The sequence below is a fragment of the Trichechus manatus genome, unplaced genomic scaffold (genome assembly GCF_000243295.1).
Source record: "Trichechus manatus latirostris isolate Lorelei unplaced genomic scaffold, TriManLat1.0 scaffold00133, whole genome shotgun sequence".
In the NCBI taxonomy this organism is placed as follows: domain Eukaryota; kingdom Metazoa; phylum Chordata; class Mammalia; order Sirenia; family Trichechidae; genus Trichechus; species Trichechus manatus.
Genome location: NW_004444069.1, coordinates 4,545,983 through 4,567,066, shown reverse-complemented (window position 1 = coordinate 4,567,066; position 21,084 = coordinate 4,545,983). Strand labels below are relative to the sequence as shown.

The 21,084-nt window shown below is 45.8% G+C and overlaps 1 protein-coding gene across 1 annotated transcript in view; it reads left to right on the top strand.

Annotated features, from left to right (window-relative positions):
* Positions 1 to 21,084, top strand: part of RERE (arginine-glutamic acid dipeptide repeats) — a 343,169-nt gene that overhangs the window by 311,521 nt on the left and 10,564 nt on the right. The window contains exons 13-15 of the mRNA XM_004385134.2: positions 18,618 to 18,780; positions 19,813 to 19,905; positions 20,342 to 20,541. Coding sequence (XP_004385191.1) covers positions 18,618 to 18,780; positions 19,813 to 19,905; positions 20,342 to 20,541 — 456 coding nt within the window. The remainder of the gene's footprint in view (positions 1 to 18,617; positions 18,781 to 19,812; positions 19,906 to 20,341; positions 20,542 to 21,084) is intronic.

Here is a 21,084-nt window from a genome sequence, read left to right as displayed (position 1 = left end):
GCTGACACCTGAATTTGGACTTTTAGCCTACTTTGACTGTGAGGAAATAAACTTCTCTTTGTTAAAGCCATCCACTTGTGGTATTTCTGTTACAGCAGCACTAGATGACCAAGACACTTTCTTTCTCCCTCTTTCTTCCTCCTCCCCCAGTGTGACCAAATTACCAAGACAGTAATCTGGAAAGTGAGTTTTCTCAGTCATGTTGGGGCGTTTTGAGTACCACCTGGTTCTGCTGACATTGGAGTACTTGTGGGCACAGTAGTGGGTCTGACATCACTGCAGCAAAACTGGGGGAAAGTGTGGACACTTTCGCAGGCAGTGATCTGTTACCCCTGGGCCAGCATGTCAGGCCACAGCAAGACAGCTATAGCCTGCAAGCACACTCCCAGAGCCTCTTGCTACCTGCCCCCAGAACGCCTGTGTGAACTCTGACACCTGAGAGGAATGTGGTGCTCACTGTCTCTTGTTTCTGAGCGTTGGCCTGTGTTTTCACCCACTCCTCCTTAAAAGACTGGACTCTTTAACTACCTTCCTGAGTGCACTTATGACAGGTCCAGAAGATTCTCACAGTATGAAAAGAAGGAACATCCAGCCTCAGAAAAATGGAAGTTATTCTTTTAGTGCCAAAGCATCGCTGGACCAGAGTGTGTATCCTCCTAGAGCTTTGTTAATTCAAGTTAAGACTCAGCCCTGGAACAGTGTCAAGCCAGGGTTTGTGTGGCTCATCACAGATTCATAAGAAAAACAAAAGGCATCTGTTGTAGTGGCTTCAGCGTGCACATCAGGCACACATGCACCAACACTGCCTGTGCAGCGCCTGTCCTCATCTTACACTCAAGCATCCCTTGGGAGAGGGAAGCAGTTTTCTTTTTTGAGAGCTACTCTAACTAATAAAATGGATCAGGGGACTCATTTTTTACTTAAGTGCACAAATAGATGAAGTCCTGTTGAAATACTTAGTAATCTTGAAGAGTTTTGATGCTCAGAGCTGATTTCCCATCTATACATGTTTATCTCAATTTTGAAAAACTTAAGAGTTTTCTAATTTCTTGTCTCCACAACTGAAATATGTCATTTTTATGAATATTGGTGACTTCTCAGTTTTGTGTATTTCCTGGTAAAGTGTAATTCTCATGTATCTGCGTGTCTGTGATACATCTCACTTCAAGTCATTGAGCAGCTGCTGAGCACATATTTCATGCCAGGCACTCTGCTAATTATTGCTGGGGATACAAAGCTTAGAGTGTCCACATCCTCTGTTTACGTGCAGTTTACAGTCCAGTTGGGGAAGGAGACGAGGCGAATCAAGTCATAGATGTAATTTACTCTCCTACCAGATTTGGTGACATACAAGCCATGAAAGAAAAGGTCACAACTAAGTGGGAGTGAGTTGGCAGTCATGGAAACAGGCTCATAAGGAACTCAACCCCTGTGGGTCAGGGAAGATAGCATGTATGAGGTGGCATATATGACTAGAAGCCTCAAAAGTTGGCTAGGATTACAACAAGTGGAATTGAGGAGTAGGCTGGCAGCAACAGGGAGAAAGGCATTCCAGGAGCTTGCTCAGAGGGCCTGGAGGCCAGAGGCAGGGCAGTGAAAAAGCATCAGTCCCTTTTTTCTGAGGGCAGGACTCAAAGCCAAATGTCATAGGAGACAGGGCTGGAAAAGCCCTGGCAGCCGTCAGAGCAGCAGCAGACTCTGAAAGGCCCAGGCTCTGAGGGGAAGCTGAGAGGTCCTGCTCGCTGACCTGCCTACCACCCCCATTTTGGTTCCTCCTCCTTCAGCGGAGTGGGGCTCCTGGCCACAGGCTCAAGTCTGAAGTTTCCTCACAGGGAAACTTTTACCTTCCTGCCCTCCCTCACTGCAGAGGGTTTTCACTTCTATTGGGAAGTTAAGCCAAACTGACTAAAGGCCAGTTACTGAGGCTTTCAGCAACTGGAAACTTTCAAGCTTTTGAAGCTCTCAAGTTAATGAAAATGTATTGACTTTTTAGAATTGTTTCTGGGATCTCAGGTTTGCAGAATAAGAATGCAGAGCAATGTGTGGGCTCTTTGTTAGAGATGGTGAATGCCCAAGAGTGACATTTTACTACATGGGGCACAAAGGAAAAATTACTTCCCAAAAGAGGGCCAAGAACACCTTCATGTCTCAAACCAGACTCTGGTTTGAGGTTGGGGTGAAGGAGGGATGGTTATATGATATCCCCGGGGGCCCTTTGGAATACCTCTTCCTGCCACACCCCCAGTCAGTTCAGTGGGGAGGTCACCTGTGATGCTGACATTGGCAGTTTGTCTCCAGAACAAGAGTTGTCAGGACTCTGATGCATTCATAAGGCACAGTAATTATAAGTGTGAGCCATACTGCATCAGGGAGAAGAGATCCCAGGCAGCCTGAGAGCGCCTTCCCTACCACACAAGATTATTTCAGAGTTCTAGATCCACCCAGTTTTTGTGATGTGTGTATTAAATGACCAAGGAAGCTCCCAGCTCTCCTTGGGCAATCAGCTCCACAGTGGCAGCAGCATCTTCCTAAGTTCCCTAAGCAGCTCACTAACACAGAAATCCCGAAAAAGCAACTGTGTACCTTTATAGGACTCCATACCTGTAACAGCCTTGGGGGTGGAGGGTTAGTGCCAATCATACCTTCCTGGGCCTCTTAGAGGTGGGACCAGCCAACTTCTGACCAGAACCCTTGAGGAGACCTAGATACAAACCAGGAGGATCTCTGCAAGCCTATATCACAAACTGCACTTAGGGGATCCACACAGAGTTTTCATTAAAAAAAAAAACAAAAAAACAAACCTGTCGTATTGAGTTGATTCCAACTCAGCAACCCTATAGGACAGAGTAGAACTGCTCCCTAGGTTTTCCAAAGCTGTAATCTTCTACCAAAGCAGATTGCTGCATCTTTCTCCCATGGAGCTGCTGATGGGTCCTAACCACTGATCTTTCGGTTAGCAACCAAGAATTTAACCACTTCACCACCAGGACTCCTTAGTTTTCATAAACTGCAACCCAAACGCATGGTGGTGCAAATAGTGTGTGTTTTCTAAACTGTCAAATAAGTAACCTGGAATAATCTCCTGGAGACCCCCAGGACAGCAGAGTGCTATGCTCAGAGTTCTCACACGTTTTCTGGTCCCTGAAATGGATGCCTCCCCTTCCTCGGATGGCAGATCATGGAGAATGCAGTGCTTGGGGGGCAGGGCAGGCCTAGTGGAGCTTGGCCCTTTCCTGTGGCAGGTGACCCATAGAATTAAAGTGGTTGAAAAATTAGCCTGCAGGAACTCTGGGGAGGTGGGGGGTGGTACTTCCTTTGTGTTCCACTGGCAGTTATTTGTCCATCTCTTGCTCTTCCTGTGTCCCTCCAGGCCAGCCACCTGTCTTAGATTTGTTTGAAGAGGGGGGCCCAAAGCATCTGGGAGGTATTCTGGGGTTGGGCTGGTTTTCCTGGGTCGTAGCAAAGCAATTGTGAGGAAAGCTGGGTGGAAAATCTGTTTTCGGGAGCTGCTGGAATCAGCTAGGAGATTTGGCCCCCACATGTAGGGAGCCTAAAAGTGCACACATGGGGGCCAGAGCTATAAGTGCCAGCTATTTTCCATTTTCCCTTACCTGTTCTTCTCCCCCAAGCAAACTTGATGACGATCACCTGAGTCTCCCCTGCTGCCAATCAGCTCTGTAAGCCCTCCTCCCAACCAGGAGGACTTTGTGGTCCTCGCCTTCTGATCCTCTCGGTTCCATTCCTAGAATCTAACCATGAAGCCCTGCGCTTGGCTTGTGTGAAGACGGCTCCAGTGTCCATCTCTGTGCTTGAAGGCTCTGAGAAAGGACTACCCCTGCCCCACATGTGAGACAAGAGCCCAGATGAGCACAGATTCAGTTCATAAGCTGGTCTGGATTTTTCTAAGATCTTTTCCTTAGGTTAAATCCTAAATTCAGGCAAAGGAGATGAGACATTTCACATCTAAGAGGGTGTGGTACTGCAATTGTATGTTTGTGCTTTGAAGCATAATTTTTGCTGCTGCTCCTTTTATTAAATAAGTGTGATACAATGACAATTAAATGCACTTTTCCCTCCATTCTTTGTAATGAGGAAGTCTGTCCTTTATTTTAAAATTCAACTTGCAGAAACTGATTGTACTTGATAATTTGCTGTGCATCCATAAAAACCATAAAATACATGAAGCAGTGTTGCTAGAATAGCTGTGCTCATTTCCTGGCAGTCATTACATTCTTCCAATACAAAAACATTTTTCTCCTAACTGTCCTTTCTGAGCTCAAAAATGGATTTCCCTCCAGCCCCTGTCATTCAGTATCACCTTGGGAAATGTACAGATATAACTGATGATCCCTCTAAAGCGTCCTGCAGCATGCCACTTCCCTCATCCTTCATCTCTCGTCCTGCTCCCATCATTAAATGTTACACTGCCAATGTATATTTTATAGGGTGACCCTGACGGATGTCACTTTGATGCTGTGCAGGAATAATAAGATTGCACATATAATGAAGGGCCGATAAATAGAAAAAATGTTTACGAGGTGGAGAATGGCGGTTTTAACAGTTTTATGGCTTTCTTTTTCCCTCTTTCTTCTCCCCCTTTGCTGGTAGAATTGTGGTTTTGTTACAGGAACTGGAAAACACTAAGAAAGGTGATATGGTGATAGAACCAATGGCAGTGAAATCCCACTTGCCCCGTTGCTGAACTCCAATAAAATGAATTCAGGAAATAATGAAGTATTCCAGCTTGTAGGAAAGAAAAGTGATTTCAGCAAATGAACTCTTGAAGTTTGGGAGGCCCTACTGAGAAAATGAGATTCCTGGTGTTGGCATTATTACATTTAAAATGTTAATAGTCTTTATTTAAACAAATAGCTCAGTAAAACCAAAAATAAATGCTCAAGAGTGGGCTGTAGTGTGCGAGCTCTGTGTTAGATGAAGGCCAGTCTTGTCCCAGTGCTGGGACTGCCCAGGGCGCCTGTGCCAGCAGCAGGTGGTGACCTACACAACTGGCTGGGGGGCCCATAATTCAGTCCAGGCTTTAGACCATTTTGGATGGTCTTTATCTCTGTCTTCAAGTGAGTCATTTCCAAATCTGTTTGTTTGCTTGCTTGCTTGTTGTTAAGTGAAGGAATCTAGTTAAGTGGAATTGCTTGATCAATCGATAACCAAAAACCAAACCAGACCCGTTGCCGTCAAGTCGATTCTGACTCATGGTGACCCTAAAGGACAGAATAGAACTGCCCCATAGGATTTCCAAGGAGTGGCTGGTGGACTCAAACTGCCGACCTTTTGGTTAGCAGCAGATCTCTTAACCACTGTACCACCAGGGTTCCAATCGATAGTTTTTTTGTTTTTTTTAATGGAGCTTCCTGAAGCAGGGACACCAAGGGCCAAGAGGTTCAGAAGATCCACCCCAGTGGCCCTCGAACCACTTCGACGGTTTGGAGCACAGTTCAAAGCCACAACTTTAAATAGATGCTTCTAGCTGGAGGTAACTTGGAAAGATGCTTCTTCAGCTTCTAGCGCAGGGAGAGCCGTTATCCCTTTAGGAGCTGTGCCTTGTCTAAGCTCTCAACCTTCCTGGGGAAGGAAGCATCTTGCTTTTGAATCAAGAGGTAGGCAGGGGCCCACATACTTGATGCATCTCTGTGACATATGTAGTCTAGAGCCAAAAGTAGGTAGGCAGAGGGCATCTCCTGTTGCACTAGGCAGGGTGAGCAGATCGGGGACGCTCATGGTTGTGGGCTCCCAGTGTCCATCTGACATAGTCCGTGGGTTTGTTCTTGGTGTAGGCAGTGGAAAATATTTCTGAGATTTCCCACCAGAGTTCTGAAAATAATTCTGATTACGCATTTGTGCCTACCAAGTGTGTTTCTGATCTTGGTACCCCTGAAGGTGCAGTTCTGTAACTCAAGGGCTGCTGGGGATGAGGGTGGCTTCACCCTGAGGCAGGAAAGCTGCCAGCCCATTGTCATCAAGGATGCTCAGTGATCCTCTTTGCTCTTCAGCCACAACTGTTAAGGGCCCAGTTAAGAGATTTAATAAAATGCTATGGCATTGAACTTTGGAGATCAAAGATAACCCAAATTTGAGCCTCTGGCTTTATAAAACCTAGATGGTTGTTAACCCTTAGTTCTTTAAACCAGTGGCTGTCAGATCTCTTAGAGAAGCCAGATAGCAGTGTGATTAGAGCCTAAACTCTGGAACCAGCCTCCTGGGACTGCCGTGGAAACTGCAAGTTGGCCACGTGACATCATCACTCTGTGCCTCAGTTTCCTCATTTGTAAAGGCAGGGATGATAAGGTATTTATCTATTAGGGTAGCTATGAAGATTAGATACGTTAAGGTATGGAAAGCACATATTTAGTGCTTAGCTATCTTCATTTCAGATTTCATAGCCCTGTAAAAGGTTGTTTGCTTCAGGGCTTCAAACAAGTTTGTTCTGGTTGAAACCCCCACCAAGAATTTGCATTTCCACCCCCAGATATACTGAATCAGAATCTACATTTTAACAAGATCCCCAGGTGATTATTATGTATAATAAATTTTGAGAACCATTGCTCTACTAGTGTTTCTTAGAATTTATCCCTAACCAGCAGTATTAGCATTGCCTGGGAACTTGTTAGAAATGCCAATTATCAGCAGGGGTTCAAAACAGTTCGAATTGAATTGAACTGAATTGAAGCCTCCGTTTGGTTGTGTGCAAATGAAGTCACAGAGTAAGGAAATGGTGGCCTTGGATGCCAATCCCACCCTCTTGCAGGCCCACTTTTAGAGTTGCTGCTTCCTAACACCTGCCCAAATTAAGTCTTTACTGGTCCATGAGAAATGAAACAAAAATAAGAACATTGTAGTTAATTATTCATAACACTAAATACAGGTAGCCCCTGATTTATAACATATTTGAGTTATGAGCAACCACACTTAGACGACCATATGGGGTTTTTTGTTGTTTGTTTGGTACATCTTATCATTAGTAATATATGTGCTACATACAATGTTAAAATACATCTGTAAGTTTACGTGTAATGTTTCCCACTCCCAAGACAAAGATACTGATAATAAAAGCTATAATAATGAAAACTTAAAAAAATGAGGTGTTCAGCTTATGTTGGAACCAACTTACAATGGAATTGTTGGAATGGAACCCTGTTTAAGTCGGGGACTACCTGTATAATTAAATTAAATAACTCTTCTTATTTGGAGATTAAGTATCTTTTCTACTTTTTTGGAGATAAAAATGCCATTTCTTTTATGAAATAATAGTGAGATCAGGAAGCAGTTATTTTTAATGACCTTACTTGGCAAAATAAAATGTTGGCAACCCTATCTTTAATACTTTTATCATTTTAAAGTTAGTTTCAGTTAACATATTCAGGTGAATTTTAATTCTCAGGAAATATTCATTCCATCACATGTTTACTGAATAAATACTGGGTATTCAAGATGTTGTCCTAGAACTGTAGGGTACTCAAAGATGAAATAGACACAGACTTTGGGAAATTGGACAGGCTCATTCATAGTTGCAGCCCAAGGGAAAACCTGTACATGCCCGAAGACAGGCAGAAATTAAGTTACAGGAGTGAAGAAGACATCGTGTTACTTGGGCTTGGGGGTTGAAAGAAAGGCTTTAAGGAAAAGATGGCATCTGTACTGAATTGAGCCTTCAGTGGTGGGGAGGCCTAGTCACAGAAACCGAGGAGGAGGGAGGGGGTGGTGAAGGGTCCATGGGGCTGCATCCTACAGGCAGAAGGAAAACACTGAGGAGCAGCCAACCAGCTGTGCATTTGGCATAAGCCAAAGGCCATTAGAGGTGGGGAATGTGGTAGAGAGGTCTTCCAGGGCAGAAGGGAAGGCCTGGGAGAAGTATGAAGCAGCTGGGCCCTGAGGAACCATTGCTGATTTGGACAGGGATGGGAATAGGTCAGAGCTGGGCTTTGGGAACACTAACCGAGTCTCTGTGTGGGAGGGGACAGGCCAGCCCAGTGAGGGGCCATAGCAGGACCTTAAGTGTGGATGTCTGAATGGAGGTGTGGGACCAGAGGTGGGATCTGCCGATGGCTCCGAGATCAATAACTGTGTTAGCGCTCCTATAACGGAAATACCGCAGGTGGGTGGCTTTAAAGAACAGAAATTTATTTTCTCAGTTTAGACTGCTAGAAGCCCCAGTTCAGGGCATTGGCCCTAGGGCAAGGCTGTCTCTCTCTCTGTAGACTGTGGCGGAAGATGTCTTTCCATTTCTGTAGACCCGGCATTCCTTGATTCCTTGGCAATCTCATGTGACATGTATCCTCCCCTTCATTGGTGCTTGCTTCTCTGTGTCTAATCTGCCCTTTTTATATCTTAAAAGTGAGTAGGTTTAAGACACACCCTACATCAATATGGCCTCATTAAAAATAACAAAGAAAACCCTATTCCCAAATGGGATTACATTCACAGATACAGGGGTTAGGATTCCAACATATTGGGCAGGGGGGCACAGTTCAATCCATAGCAGCAGGTAGAACAACATAGAGTTTAGAAGATCTCATTACAGTTTTGATAAAAGAACTAGACTCAGTGTGTACCAGTTCCTTGCACTGAACAAATTTAATGGTAATAATATTAAAAAAAAATTTTTTTTTTTTTTTAAACCTGCTCAACTGGGATTTTTTTTAAAAAAAAACGGTACCTGGTTGGGGCACATTTCTGAGTATTTTAGTCAGGCCTTGTCATGACAACAGGTTAAACCCAGGAGACCTCCATATACTTTCAGAGTCTTCTTACCCCCTGCCTCCCCTACCGCCTTTGATTTTCCCCAGTAGAAGAGCTGGAGGTGGGTAAGGAGGGATGCCCTGGACCCGGCCTAGGAGCAGGCTGCCTCTTCACTGCTTGACTTTTGCAGCAGGGGCTTCCTCTTGAACAGCAGGTCAGATCAGGGGCCCCTCCAGCGTCTTGCACAGGAGACTGTGATTCTAGAATCCCACCTCTCTACTGTGCACTTGCAAGCAGATCATCATTCTCCCAAACGCACTCTGAGACCATAGAGGTAGTAGTTAACGATTAGCAGCAGAGCCAGCTGAGACAGTGGGGAGGGGCTCCTTTAGGGATTAGGAGATTCTGTTGGTTAACAAAAGAAGGAGCCCAGGAGAATGCTGCTTTAATTATCAGAGTCGTTGCTGGAAGACAATCAGTTGCCCTCTGAAAAAAGATCTGTAAAAGGTGGGTACTCCTAAACATAGCTGATGGTTCTACCCAGTGCCCGGCTTCTCACCTCAGATGTTCTAAACAGTTGTCAGATCCGGCCCTGGGAACGTCAAGGAGTGAAAGGAAAGAATGACTTGCTTAGGATTACGTGCCAGGAAATTTTGCTAACTTGCTTCACTGCCCTTGAATTAGTAGTTTTTTTTGCCAAGAAAGAATGCAACTGTAATGTCCAGGCAGAGGCGGCTGTGGAAACGGGAGGAGCCGAGCTCTGCTGTGGGGTTGGAGCTCTCCAGTAGAGCAGCTCTCCTGAGGAGCGGTGTCTGTGGCTAGCTCCTTTGAGGCCTTGAGCACTCTCGAGGCCCAGGTTGGGAGACGAAGTCTGAGACACAGCTCTGCACCGTTTCCTTCTCCCTCCTGGTTGGTTTGGGGTGCCTTGCTTCATAACTATTCATTGCTTGCTGGAAGTTCTCCCTAGAAAAATACACCTTAAAAAAAGTTTTCAATCACTCCAATAAGTAAGCGGTGGGTTTCTTCACCCACTTTTAACCTGGACCACCAGAGAAAGGAGCCAGATGGTAATTGTAGGATATTTTTTCAAATAAAATTTTAGCAGAGAAACACCAACTTGATTTCTAACAAATTGCATGTTAGCACTTAGATTTATAGATCACCATAAGTTGGAACCGACTCAGTGGCAACCGGTTTGGTTTTTGATTTATAGAGATGATTTAGCTGTTCTTTCTCTACATATTCATATTGGAATATTTATTTAGCATAGGAGCAGTTAATTAAACACAAAACCTGTTGCCATTGAGTCGGCTCCAACTCCTGGTAAATACATTGTGTCAGAGTAGAACTGTACTCCACAGGGTTTTCAATGGTTGATTTTTCCAAAGTACATCGCAAGGCCTTTCTTACAAGACACCTCTGGGTGGACTCGAACCCCCAACCTTTCAGGTAGCAGCCAAGCATGTTAACTGTTCGCACCACCCAGGGACTCTACAGTTTATAATGTGTCTTAAAGAATTATGATAGTTTCTTCTAAATGCTTACTTTCTAACCCTTGCAGTGGGATGGGGGGTGGGGGTCTCAATTGTATGCAAAGGTGTACATTCATCAGCCCTGCCAATAACAGGTCCTGTCCTATCATATAGTTACAGTCAGCTCAGCCTCTTGTCAAGGCTGACAGTAGTAGGTAGGTTTGGGAGCAAAAGAGCAAAATTGTTGGAACTCAGTGAAATAACCCAGTAAAGTAGCTTCAGAAAGAAGCTGTATCGATAATCCCATTATGCTTGAGCAGCTTCCAAGCCTACCTCCCCATTGCTGTCTCCCCTGCTGCCTCTCCTTTTAGTAAGCAGCACTTGGCCCAGAAATTGATACCTGTTGAAACTTTGTGGTGAAGACAAAATTAACTGCAGCTTTCTGTCACCAGTGGAGAAGGCATTGATGGTCGGCCACTGATGGGTACCTTCTGCGGCGGGAGCGCTTGTTCCAGTGCAGGGACCAGGATTAGATCCTTCCTTTGCTCATGCATGCATATGTTCATTCCATCTATTCTTTCATTCCCTTACTCCCTCCGTCTGCATCTACAGGGAGGTAGGGCACTGGATTTCCAGGGCCTTCCTTAACATAGCTGTAGAACTTAGCATTCCTCATCATTCTTCTCTGCCAATTGTAGAATCATGTTGTGAGGATGAAAATTAAAGGGACACTGCTCTGTGCACTGAATTGAAACCTTCCGAGGCATCTAAAGAAAAGACCTGATGGTAGAAGGCAGGCTGCAAGCACCCTGGATCCTGTGTGTTGGGGCCCCAGGGCCTCACCTGCCGCTGCTCTCCCAGCCCCTTCTTAGGAAGTAGTACACTATGATCATAAAAACAAATTGGTACCCAATCTTGGGTGTACCCTTCTGCTGCTTATATGGGACAAAAAGAATTGACTCCTTTTCCTGCCTCCACACCAGCCTCCCAGAGGGCTCCTATGTGAGGAGTTAGTGCTGGGCATAAGAGGACTGGGGAGGAGGGGTTCTTTGCTCCTCTACTCCACTCTGGGGGCACACAGGCTTGCTAAGAGAGAGCCTTTGATAATTGGAATGCTTACCATGCCTTCCCTCTCAGCATGCACTCTACACTTTCACTCCCCAAAGCTCCTTACAAAAGGGAAGACGTGTCTTATCTTACTTAAAAGAAATGTTTTAATTAGTCGGGACAAGTTAGTTCTCCTCCCTTAGCATTGCAACGCCTGAGGGAATTTAAGTCCCCGTTATGTTTGCAGGCACTGTTTTAGCTTACCAGATGCCTGCAGGTTAACTGACCCACTTGTGAAACAGGAAGGAGAAGCCCCAGCAGGTTGTCTCCTGCGCTAGGCTGTCAGCTCCCCCCTCTAGCCCACACACGTCTGCACATGTACACAGTGGGTGCCCACTCAGCCCCTGGAACATGCTCCTCATCAGCTATTAGCCCCAGGTAAAGCAGAACTGGGCCCAGCTATACCCACAGAGCTTGTCCCTGAAAAACTGCCTCTAAGCATTGAGCTGGCAGGACTGACCATTCCCAGCCCCTGTAGCTTCAGCCCGATTGCCAGGCAGTGCAGGGAGCTGTTGATGAGGCCTGCCTTGACATCTTATGTTGTGCGTGAGCTTGGTGGACTCGCAGCCTAACATAGGAGGGCACAGATGTAAAATGGTGGCGGAGGAGGAGGAAACAGCCCTTCTAGTAATTACAAATGGCCAAGCCCAGGAGGCCTCTGGATTACAAGGCATGGGTGCCTGGATCCTTTGTCACCCTGGCTCTTCTCTCCATGCTTCTGTTCTCCGTCTCTTCCTCTGCCCCCCACCCCACCCAGATCAAGCACTGCGCTGAGCTGCTTCTTTCCTCTCCACTCCCCACCTTGGTTTTTTTTTGTGTGTGTGTGGAAAATCGGAGAAACCTAATGGTTCTTATTTTTCCAGCCCTGGCTGAGTGTATAGCCAGGAGAAGACTTCTGCTGTGTGGAGAGCGTGCCCTGGGAGGGAAGCTGCTACCTCAGTCCAGGAGCCAAAATTGTATCATTGTCCGTGGCTTCTTGCATATGACCTCTTGGAAAAATCCAGTCTCTCCTCTACCTCCCCTCCTCCCCACAAAAAGAAAAAAAAGAAAAGAAAGGAGTCAGTCAGAGAGAGAGAGTGTGTGTCTGCTAAATATATACTGATAGAGTTGAGCACTTCTCTTGGCAGCAGCTGAACCCATAGTGCTGTCGACTGGAGATGGCTTCACCCCTTTCTTTTCCTCCTTTGCTGGGTCACTAAGCCAGTTTAGTTCATTATGCTGTGTGCAATTACAGTCCCGAGGTGTAAGATGTGTTGACTGTGAGACCTTGTTGTGAGATGAGGTGAGCACCAGGAACAAAATGATCATTATAGGCCATTCATGTCGACAACATTTATACCTCTGTGTTTGCTTGCAAGCAAAAGCAGGAGCTAATTTGCAAGGCTGCCTTTGTGGAGCTGCCTTTTGATCAATGATTGCCTGTGTTAATGTTTCAGTAAGCTATTGATTTCGGCAACAGCTTTTGTTCCTTGAATTTATATGTGGTGGGTCTCTGCAGCACACACTATGCATGTTTGATTAAAGTTCAATTGACTTCATTTGTGGTGAGGCTGTGAGCTGCTTCACTCCCTATTTGTAGAACCAAAACCTTCCCCAATATGTTCTTTTGTTTGTGCTCAAGACCTAGCCACCCATACAGTCACCAGTATGCTGCTTCTAATCAGCCTAGATTCACTCCATTCCAATGCTTAATCCCTTAGTAGACATTACAGTGGTTGAGAGGAAACTAATAAAACCTGGCCTGGATTTGTTTCCTTTTTTTTTTTTTAAATCAGTGTATATTGAGGTATACGTTACATACCATAAAACGGCACCCACTTTAAGTGTACGGTTCAGTGAGTTTGGATAACTGTAGAAACAAAAAACAAACAAACTAGTTGCCATTGAGTTGATTCTGACTCATGATGACCCCATGTGTTTCAGAGTAAAACCTGTGCACGGTAGGGTTTCTGATGGCTGTGATCTTTTGGAAGTAGATCAATAGGCCTTTCTGTCAAGGTGTCTCTGGGTGGATTTGAACTGCCAGCTTTTCAGTTTAGTAGCTCAGCGCTTAACCCTTTGCACCACCAGGGCTCCTTGACAACTATAAAAAACCAAATCTGTTGCTCTCGAGCTGATTCTGACTCATAGCGACCCTATAGGACAGAATAGAACTGCCCCATAGGGTTTCCAAGGAGTGGCTGGTGAATTCAAACTTGCTGACCTTTTGGTTAGCAGCCAAGCTCCTAACCACCGTGCAACCAGGGCTATGCATGTAAATAACACCACAATTGACTTATAGAATATTTCCATCAACTCAAAAAATTTCCTTGTGGCCTTTTGTAGGTAGTTCCACACCTTGGCCTTTGCGGCAAGCACTAATTTGTTTTTTGTGACTTTTCTCAAATAGGAACATATAGTATGTATTCTTTATGTCTGACTGCTTTCATTCAACTTGATGTTTTTGAGATTCATCGTTGTTGCATTAGTAGTTTGTTCCTTTTTGTTGCCAAGTGGTATTCCATTAACGAATATACCATAACTTGTTCATCCATTCTCTTGATGGGCATTTGCGTTGTTTCCAGTTTTTGGCTATTAAGAATAAAGCTTCAGTGAACACTTGTGTAAAAGTCTTTGCGTGGTGTGTTTTTACTTCTTTTGGGTAAAACGTAAGAGTGGAATTGCTGGGTCATACAGTAAATGTAGTTTATAAGAACTGCCAAACGGTGTTACAAAGTGGTTTGACCGTTTTACATTCCCACCAGCAATGTATGAAAGTTCCAGGCTCCCCATCTTTCTGGCCTGAATTTTTAAATGTATATTCTTTCATTTTGTCATCAACTATAATTTTATACTTGTGGAGGAAGGTGTTTCTTGCTTGGTCATTTTTATCCTTGGCCCTCACGTGTTGAAATCTATTCTGGACTCCTTGTTCTTGTTTAAAAACTGTTACTCAAATATGGACACAGTTGGTGTTTATTTCAGTATTAGGTTTCTTTCTTTCGTGTTCTGATTTTCTCACATACTAGCAGAGGACTGGTGCAGCAGCAAAGGTTTAAAGTTTTGAACCTTGACTTTACCTGAGCCTTTTTTTCTGTCTGGTGTCTGGCTTTGGGCCAGTCTCTTAGGCTCATTCAACAGTGGCTTCTCCTTTTTTAATCTGCGAATTATGCTAGCTTTTAAAATCATTTGAGACTTTCAAAACATTCATATTTGAGAAACAGAAATAATTGATTGTAACTGTGTGAGGCAATATCATGTTACAGACAAATGCTGTTTAGAAATGGCAGGACCTTCAAGTAAAACTGAGGTTTGGCAGAAACCCGGGTAGCACCTTCCCACCTGCTTTTCCCTCCCCTCTTTGTTCCCTTTCATCTCCTATAGTTTCACATTTCCTTTTATACCCCAGGCCTCTATCATTCCCTGGCCCCTAAAATGATTCAGGCTAAAGGAGGAGGTGGAAGGAACCCACTTTGGGTTTTTTGTTTTTTAAGTTTTTGTTTTGTTTTTTATTTTTCTTTCAAGCCATGGAACTTGGGCCCTGATTATACCAGCTGAGCTTTTGAACTGATGAAGTGTGCTACCCTGACAAAACATTTGAAGGGTAACTGGGACCTGCATTGGCTTCTGTTCATATTTCGTCATAGGAAAACTAGAGCCAGGTCAGTTTTATTTCAGCAGCTTTATGAGTGTGTTCTCTCCAGCTAATACCAGAGGATTAGTGTAGATAAATGAATATCCAAGGTAGGACCTGAAGTGGCAGGAGTCAGGAAGTTCTCAGATCATGAATTTAGGGGCTAAGGATGCTCTGGTCACCACTGGGACAGTTGTAGCCTGCATTTGTAGAGTAGCATGTGACAGAGAAACAGATCAGAAGAAAAGTAGGTCACTTCCTGCCTTTTCCCTTTGTGTTCGGTTACCATCTCATGGAACTGAGAATTGGGGTGTGTGTAGGTGTGTGTAGGTGTGCGTGCCTGCGCTCTTGTTCGTCCTTAGTGGTCAACTACCTGGCCTCATTGGCCCACAGTAGTGTTTCATCTGTTATGTATTAGCCTGTCCCACTTCCTCCGAGAGGGTCAGCTCCGGTGTGTGGCCCTCGGAGGCCTGGCCAGTACCTAGCGCTCTCTTGTCACTGGTGAAGTAGTGGTTGCCTCAAATTAAAAGGAGGCCTTGATCCATGATGTGAGAGTAATTTCTATCCTAATAAAATGACAACACTGATACCAGCATTTTATTAGGGACAAGAGAAGGGAAGAGAAATAAATGGTCAAAAATGAGAGAATTTCTAAAACTATTTTTATATTGCTATTCATTTAAAAAAAAATTTAATGATTGCCTGGGATGAGAGACCGAGGAAAGTAGGAGACATTGTGACCTGGTGAGTAGAAAACTGACTAGGGAGCCTGAGACACTGCCTCCAGCTCACGGGCACAGTCTTCTCTTCTCCAGACTTTGGTTTCTTCATCTGTAAGATGGTTTCAGCTGGTCAAGTGCTTTCCAAACCTGGCTGTACATCAGAATCACACGGGGAACTTGTTAACTGTACTCCCTGGGGAGCCTGATTCAGTGTAGGGGCCAGAGAAAGTGCATTTTACAGCCTCTTCCAGTTGATTGTGACAGCCAGCCAGCCATTGGGCCTCTGAGGTCTCATCCAGTAGACTGTGACCAAGTGAGAAGAAGGAGTGGATTAAACGGAGCGAGAGTGAGAAGTTGGACACATCTTGTGGCCTTACCAGGCTGAAGGCGAGGAAGAGACAGGACTCTCTCTCCCCAGAACTTAGCTCATATTCCAACTGCTGGGTCAGCACCTGGACCCAGAATGCCAGGTTGACATTCTCATACTTCCGATGTCTAAAACCAAGCTCCTGATTTCTTTCTCCAAAGCCCACTCAGCTGACTCCATCCTTTCAGTTGCTTAGGCCAGGAATCTTGGAGTCATCCTTGACTCTTCCCTTTTCTCACAGCCCACATTTAATCCATCGTTAAATCTTGGTTTTACCTTGAAAATATACCCAGAAACCCACCACTTCTACCATTTCCTCCATTGCCGGCAGTTGGTCTAAGCCGTCATCTGCTGCCTGGATTATTTCAGTAGCAGTGTGGCTGATCTGCTTCCTTCCAACCCAGCAGCCAGGGTGGACTTTTAAAATGGAGGTCAGATCATGTCACTCCTCTGCTTAAAACCCTTTGGTAGCCTTTCTTTCTAGTCCCCAGCACAAGGGGTAGGGTGCAAATGGGGTCCTTCAGCAGCCTCCTGCTGAGAAAGTGAGTCAGGGCTGGCTCCTCTGGCGCTTCTCTCTCCTTTTGCTGCAGTAGCAACTGGGGCAGGAGGAGGAATCTGGGTTGACTTTTTTGCTAGTTCCTTTGTTCATTTGCCAGTTCTGGACTCTGAGACATACAGGGAAGAATGAGATAACAAGTCCAGACTGGGAAGTGCTTTGAGTCTTGGGGGTGAGAGGTACGATGGGATATTTGGTGGTTTTTTTCTGAGGAGCTTCCAGTCATGTCAGCCTGGTTTGGAGACCAGCTGCTGCTCACATAGACATCTCCAGATTTTAAGCCAGTATTTGAACAGGTATGGGGCTGAGAACTCGCCTGGGCTTGAGGGGGAGGCTTTTTATATGACAGGAAAGAATCTTTTAATTCAGAACCAAAACAGTTACTAGCATGTTAAGTGGTGCTTGGAAAGACAGAAATACATCCACAGCTCCAAGAGATGATAGGTTTATGGAAGTGTCAGAAGTTCCTCAGTGATAGCCCTCCTTCAGTGATCTCTTGGTGGCTGTGGTCCCACTTCCCTGGCAGATGTCCAGCTCTGATATCTTTCTAGCTCCCCCATCCAGCACATATATGTTTCCTGCTTTGCAGAAGCCATTTGCACACCTACAATATGCCCACTTCTCTGTCAGTTTACTTGTTGTCTTTATCCTTGAAGGCCACTTGCCCCTGGGAATGTTTTTCATGAAACCTCTTGTGATTGAGTACTCATGTCAATCACAAGAGCTTGTTGTATGATATCTATGCTTTTTTTTTGATTTGTCTATTTTAGTCTCCCCAACTTTAGCCTTTTCAGCAAGATCTTAGGTCGCTGGAGAACAGTCTTTGCCTTCTCTTTTCTTGGCTCTTCCATTTGCTGGATAGTGAGCCTTCAGTCAGGCAGAGTGGTGCCTGGCCAAGCCATTCTACCTTTGGGTGCTGATCACCCAGGGTGGCTTCCCAGGACACTGTGTTGTTGTTACGTGCCATGAGCTTGGCTCCTTCTCAAAGTGACCTTAAGTCTAACAGAATGAAACATCACCTAGTCTTTCTCCACCTTCATAATTTTTGGTATTTTTGAGCTCATTTTTGCAGGATGTGGTAGTCTGGCCTAAGTTAATTGACTTTCTACAGCATAGAAAAGAGCAGTGTGAACTAGGCTGTCTTGCTGTTTTAGAAGATGCCATAAAACTTTCAGGTAAAGATACTTTATCTTGATGTTTATTTTAGGAAATCAGTCTTTAGTCAACCAGTGTGTCCTTTTGCCATTTGTGTATATGATATGATAGGAACCAGCCTACTGAGCCCCTGGGGGCAGGGTTATCGGCCTGGCCCTTTTTTTTTTTTTTTTTTTTTCTTTTTTAAGTTGCATTAGGTCTGTTACCTTGCTGTATTTTCAAAAAGATGACTTGCCTTCCTTTCTGCTGGGCCATGAGAAGAAGAGCTCCTTTCGTCTTGAAGGCTGACCTTGTGGCTTGTGACATTTCATCTCTGCACCAGTGCCACTATTGGTCCCCTCTTAATCTTTCTTTGTCATACCCCAGTCATCACCTTCAGGACTTAGTGCTAGCTTGTCTAAGTATGGGCTGTAGGGCATTCTCCTGGGTTTTGGTCTCTGTTTTCCTGACCCTTCTGATTGGTCTGAGTCCCTCCACACCTCCTTGGGTTTCTGTGTTTGTTTCTCAGGCAGTCTAATTGACCAGGCATTTTCTTCCCCAGTGTGATTTCACTGGAATGCTGTGAAGACCACATCCTCTGTACACTTGTACACACACAGCTGAAATGTAAGCTGCATAAGGACAGGGATTTTCTCTCCTTGTCTGTTGTTCATTGATGTGCCTCAGTGTTGAGGACATTGAGGTATCTGTCACATAGTAGGCACCCCACAGATAGTTGCTGAATAAATGAATGTTCTTGATGCCTGGCAGTTGTGCTCTGGGGGACTGAGACAAGCCCATCAGCCCAGCTCCCGGGCAGCTCACGGCTCCAGGAGCAAACTGTTCCTTGTACTCACTCTCCTACTCCTGGCAGAAGAGGAGGTATAGGGGACATCTAAAAGCCAAAGCCCTCTGCACACTTGAGCTCACAGCCAGCTCTTCTTTCTTGCAGGGGGAATTAATCACCTTCTACTACTACTGGAAGAAAACCCCTGAAGCAGCCAGTTCCCGGGCCCATCGCCGGCACCGTAGGCAGGCCGTGTTCAGGAGGATTAAGACCCGCACAGCGTCCACACCTGTCAACACGCCCTCCAGGCCCCCCTCTAGTGAATTCTGTAAGTGATGGCAAGGTCTCGACAATACAGTGGGTGGTGGGAGACTTTTCATACATAGCTACACGCAGGGGTCCATGCCCTGTGCCAGCATGCAAGGGAGGCCTCACGATGCCGCCCTTTGCAGAGGACTTGGGTTTGGAGTTGATGGCCCAGGGAATCAGTGCATGTGTTATGCTTGTATGCACATGTGCATATGTGTGTGAAGCATGACCTAAATATAGCACTGACTCGGGGGACCAGTAGGGAGAGTTTTTGTAATTACTGGTGCGTTTTAATTTTTCTAGTAAGTCCAACATCATTTTAATTTTTTACAGAAGTTTTTAAGTCTTGACCTTGGCCTGAGGCATTTTTGGTACCTAAAGAGGAGATTTTTCTAGTAGATGATGTACTGTTTGAGTTCTTATTGTAGTTTTGTTTAGATAGTAATATGGTCAGATTAATATTTTCTTTTTTCCTCTGAGAAGAAATGTGCGTTCTAACATCCTCTTCTTGGTCCCAATCTGAAATGTGATCCAAGATGACAGTGAGGCCCACACATGACTCCTCCTCACACCCTGGAAAACTGGACCGTAGGGATAGTGCCTTGTACTCTGTTAGGCCCAGGCCCTGCACTTAAGGTCGCTGGTGTGGCACATGCAAACAGCCAGAAGTTCTGATCGCAGGGCATGGCTCAGTGGAGACGGAATTCTGCAGGATGCCTGGGCAAGGCAGGAAGGCATCATGGGTGTACTTTCCCAAATCAAATCCAGCCAGTTGTGGGCATCCATGCTGGCTGCCCCAAGATGCAGGTGTGGTGACATTAGCCCCCAAAATCTGCCAGGGCAAGCCCTTGAGTTCTGCCCCTCACACACAAACTCTTCGTTATACTGACCGACTCTCAGGAATTCATAGTGGTCCTTCATGAATTCTGCTTGCCTCTCAGTGTGTTCACTTTGACTTAGAGCTAGGGCGGGCCAGAGGTCATAGGGTGGCCCTGGGTCTCAACTGATCCTAATGTTCCCTCCCCTACCCCGTGTGTGCCCGCTGTGCCAGTGGACCTGAGTTCAGCCAGCGAGGATGACTTTGACAGTGAGGACAGTGAGCAGGAGCTGAAGGGATACGCCTGCCGCCACTGCTTCACCACCAGTGAGTGCTTCATCTACAGGGCAGGGGGTGAGGGGGACCTTCCAGGTTCTGAACGTTTGCATTATACTTCGGGGCCGAGAAGGTTGAAAATCTTTACTTCACTCCCCTGTTTAGCAGTTAGCATCGGGTACTGGCCAGTGGGTATGAAGGACTTACTCAAGTTTGGGGGCTTGGGGTTCCTGGGAGTCTGCTACCGGTTCCTCCTGAGTACCCAGTGATGAGGCAGGGCAACAAACGGGTGTTCCTGAAACCTGTCCAGACCCAGGAGAGAGCAGGGCAGCCCTGGTGTTTGTGTTGTCTGAGTAACAGGTGTCTGTCCAGCCCAGTGCTGCATTGTTCTCATGGCATCATCATTGGGTTGAGCTCCCACAGAAGGGCTCCTCCCTGCTCAGACGTCCCCAAGGAGACACCCCACCCTACCTGTCCTCTCACACAGCCTCCAAAGACTGGCACCACGGGGGCCGGGAGAACATCCTGCTCTGCACGGACTGCCGCATCCACTTCAAGAAGTACGGCGAGCTCCCCCCCATCGAGAAGCCAGTGGACCCCCCACCGTTTATGTTCAAGCCTGTCAAAGAGGAGGATGATGGGCTCAGCGGGAAGCATAGCATGAGGACGCGCCGGAGTCGTGGCTCGGTGAGTCTCCCACGCACCCCCCCCCCCACCCCTCCAACCATGGGGCTCTGACGCGTCTCCAGCTCAGGAGGGTGCTCGAGGTCTGTGCCCACCAGAAGAGGAAGTAGTGTGTTTTATTTTAGGCAGAGAAACAGGCCCCTTGAAGTGACAGTATTTGCCCAAAGGTATTAGCTTCGTGTGTGGAGCTGGGGAGAGCGCTCAGTTCTCTCCTTCTCCAGTCTTCTTTGGGAGCTGAGCTGGAGGCGTACATCCTGAGCTGGGTCTCTGGCTCAGGGCAGTCTCTCCCAGCCCCTCACCCACCCTCTGTCCCGAGCGCCACTCACCTCCGGTGTGGTACATCTTTGCTATTTTAATCTCGCAGATTCTTTTGTTTTTTTTTTTTTTTCCTGTAAATATGACCTTGTTTGGAAATAGGGGTTTTCTCTTTTTATTTTAATGAAGTCATACCAGCGTAGGGTGGGTCTTTTTTTTTTTTTTTTTTTTTTTTTTTAATTTTAAACTTGTGGTACATTTTTCTACTTACTCATGGCCCCTTCCATAAAG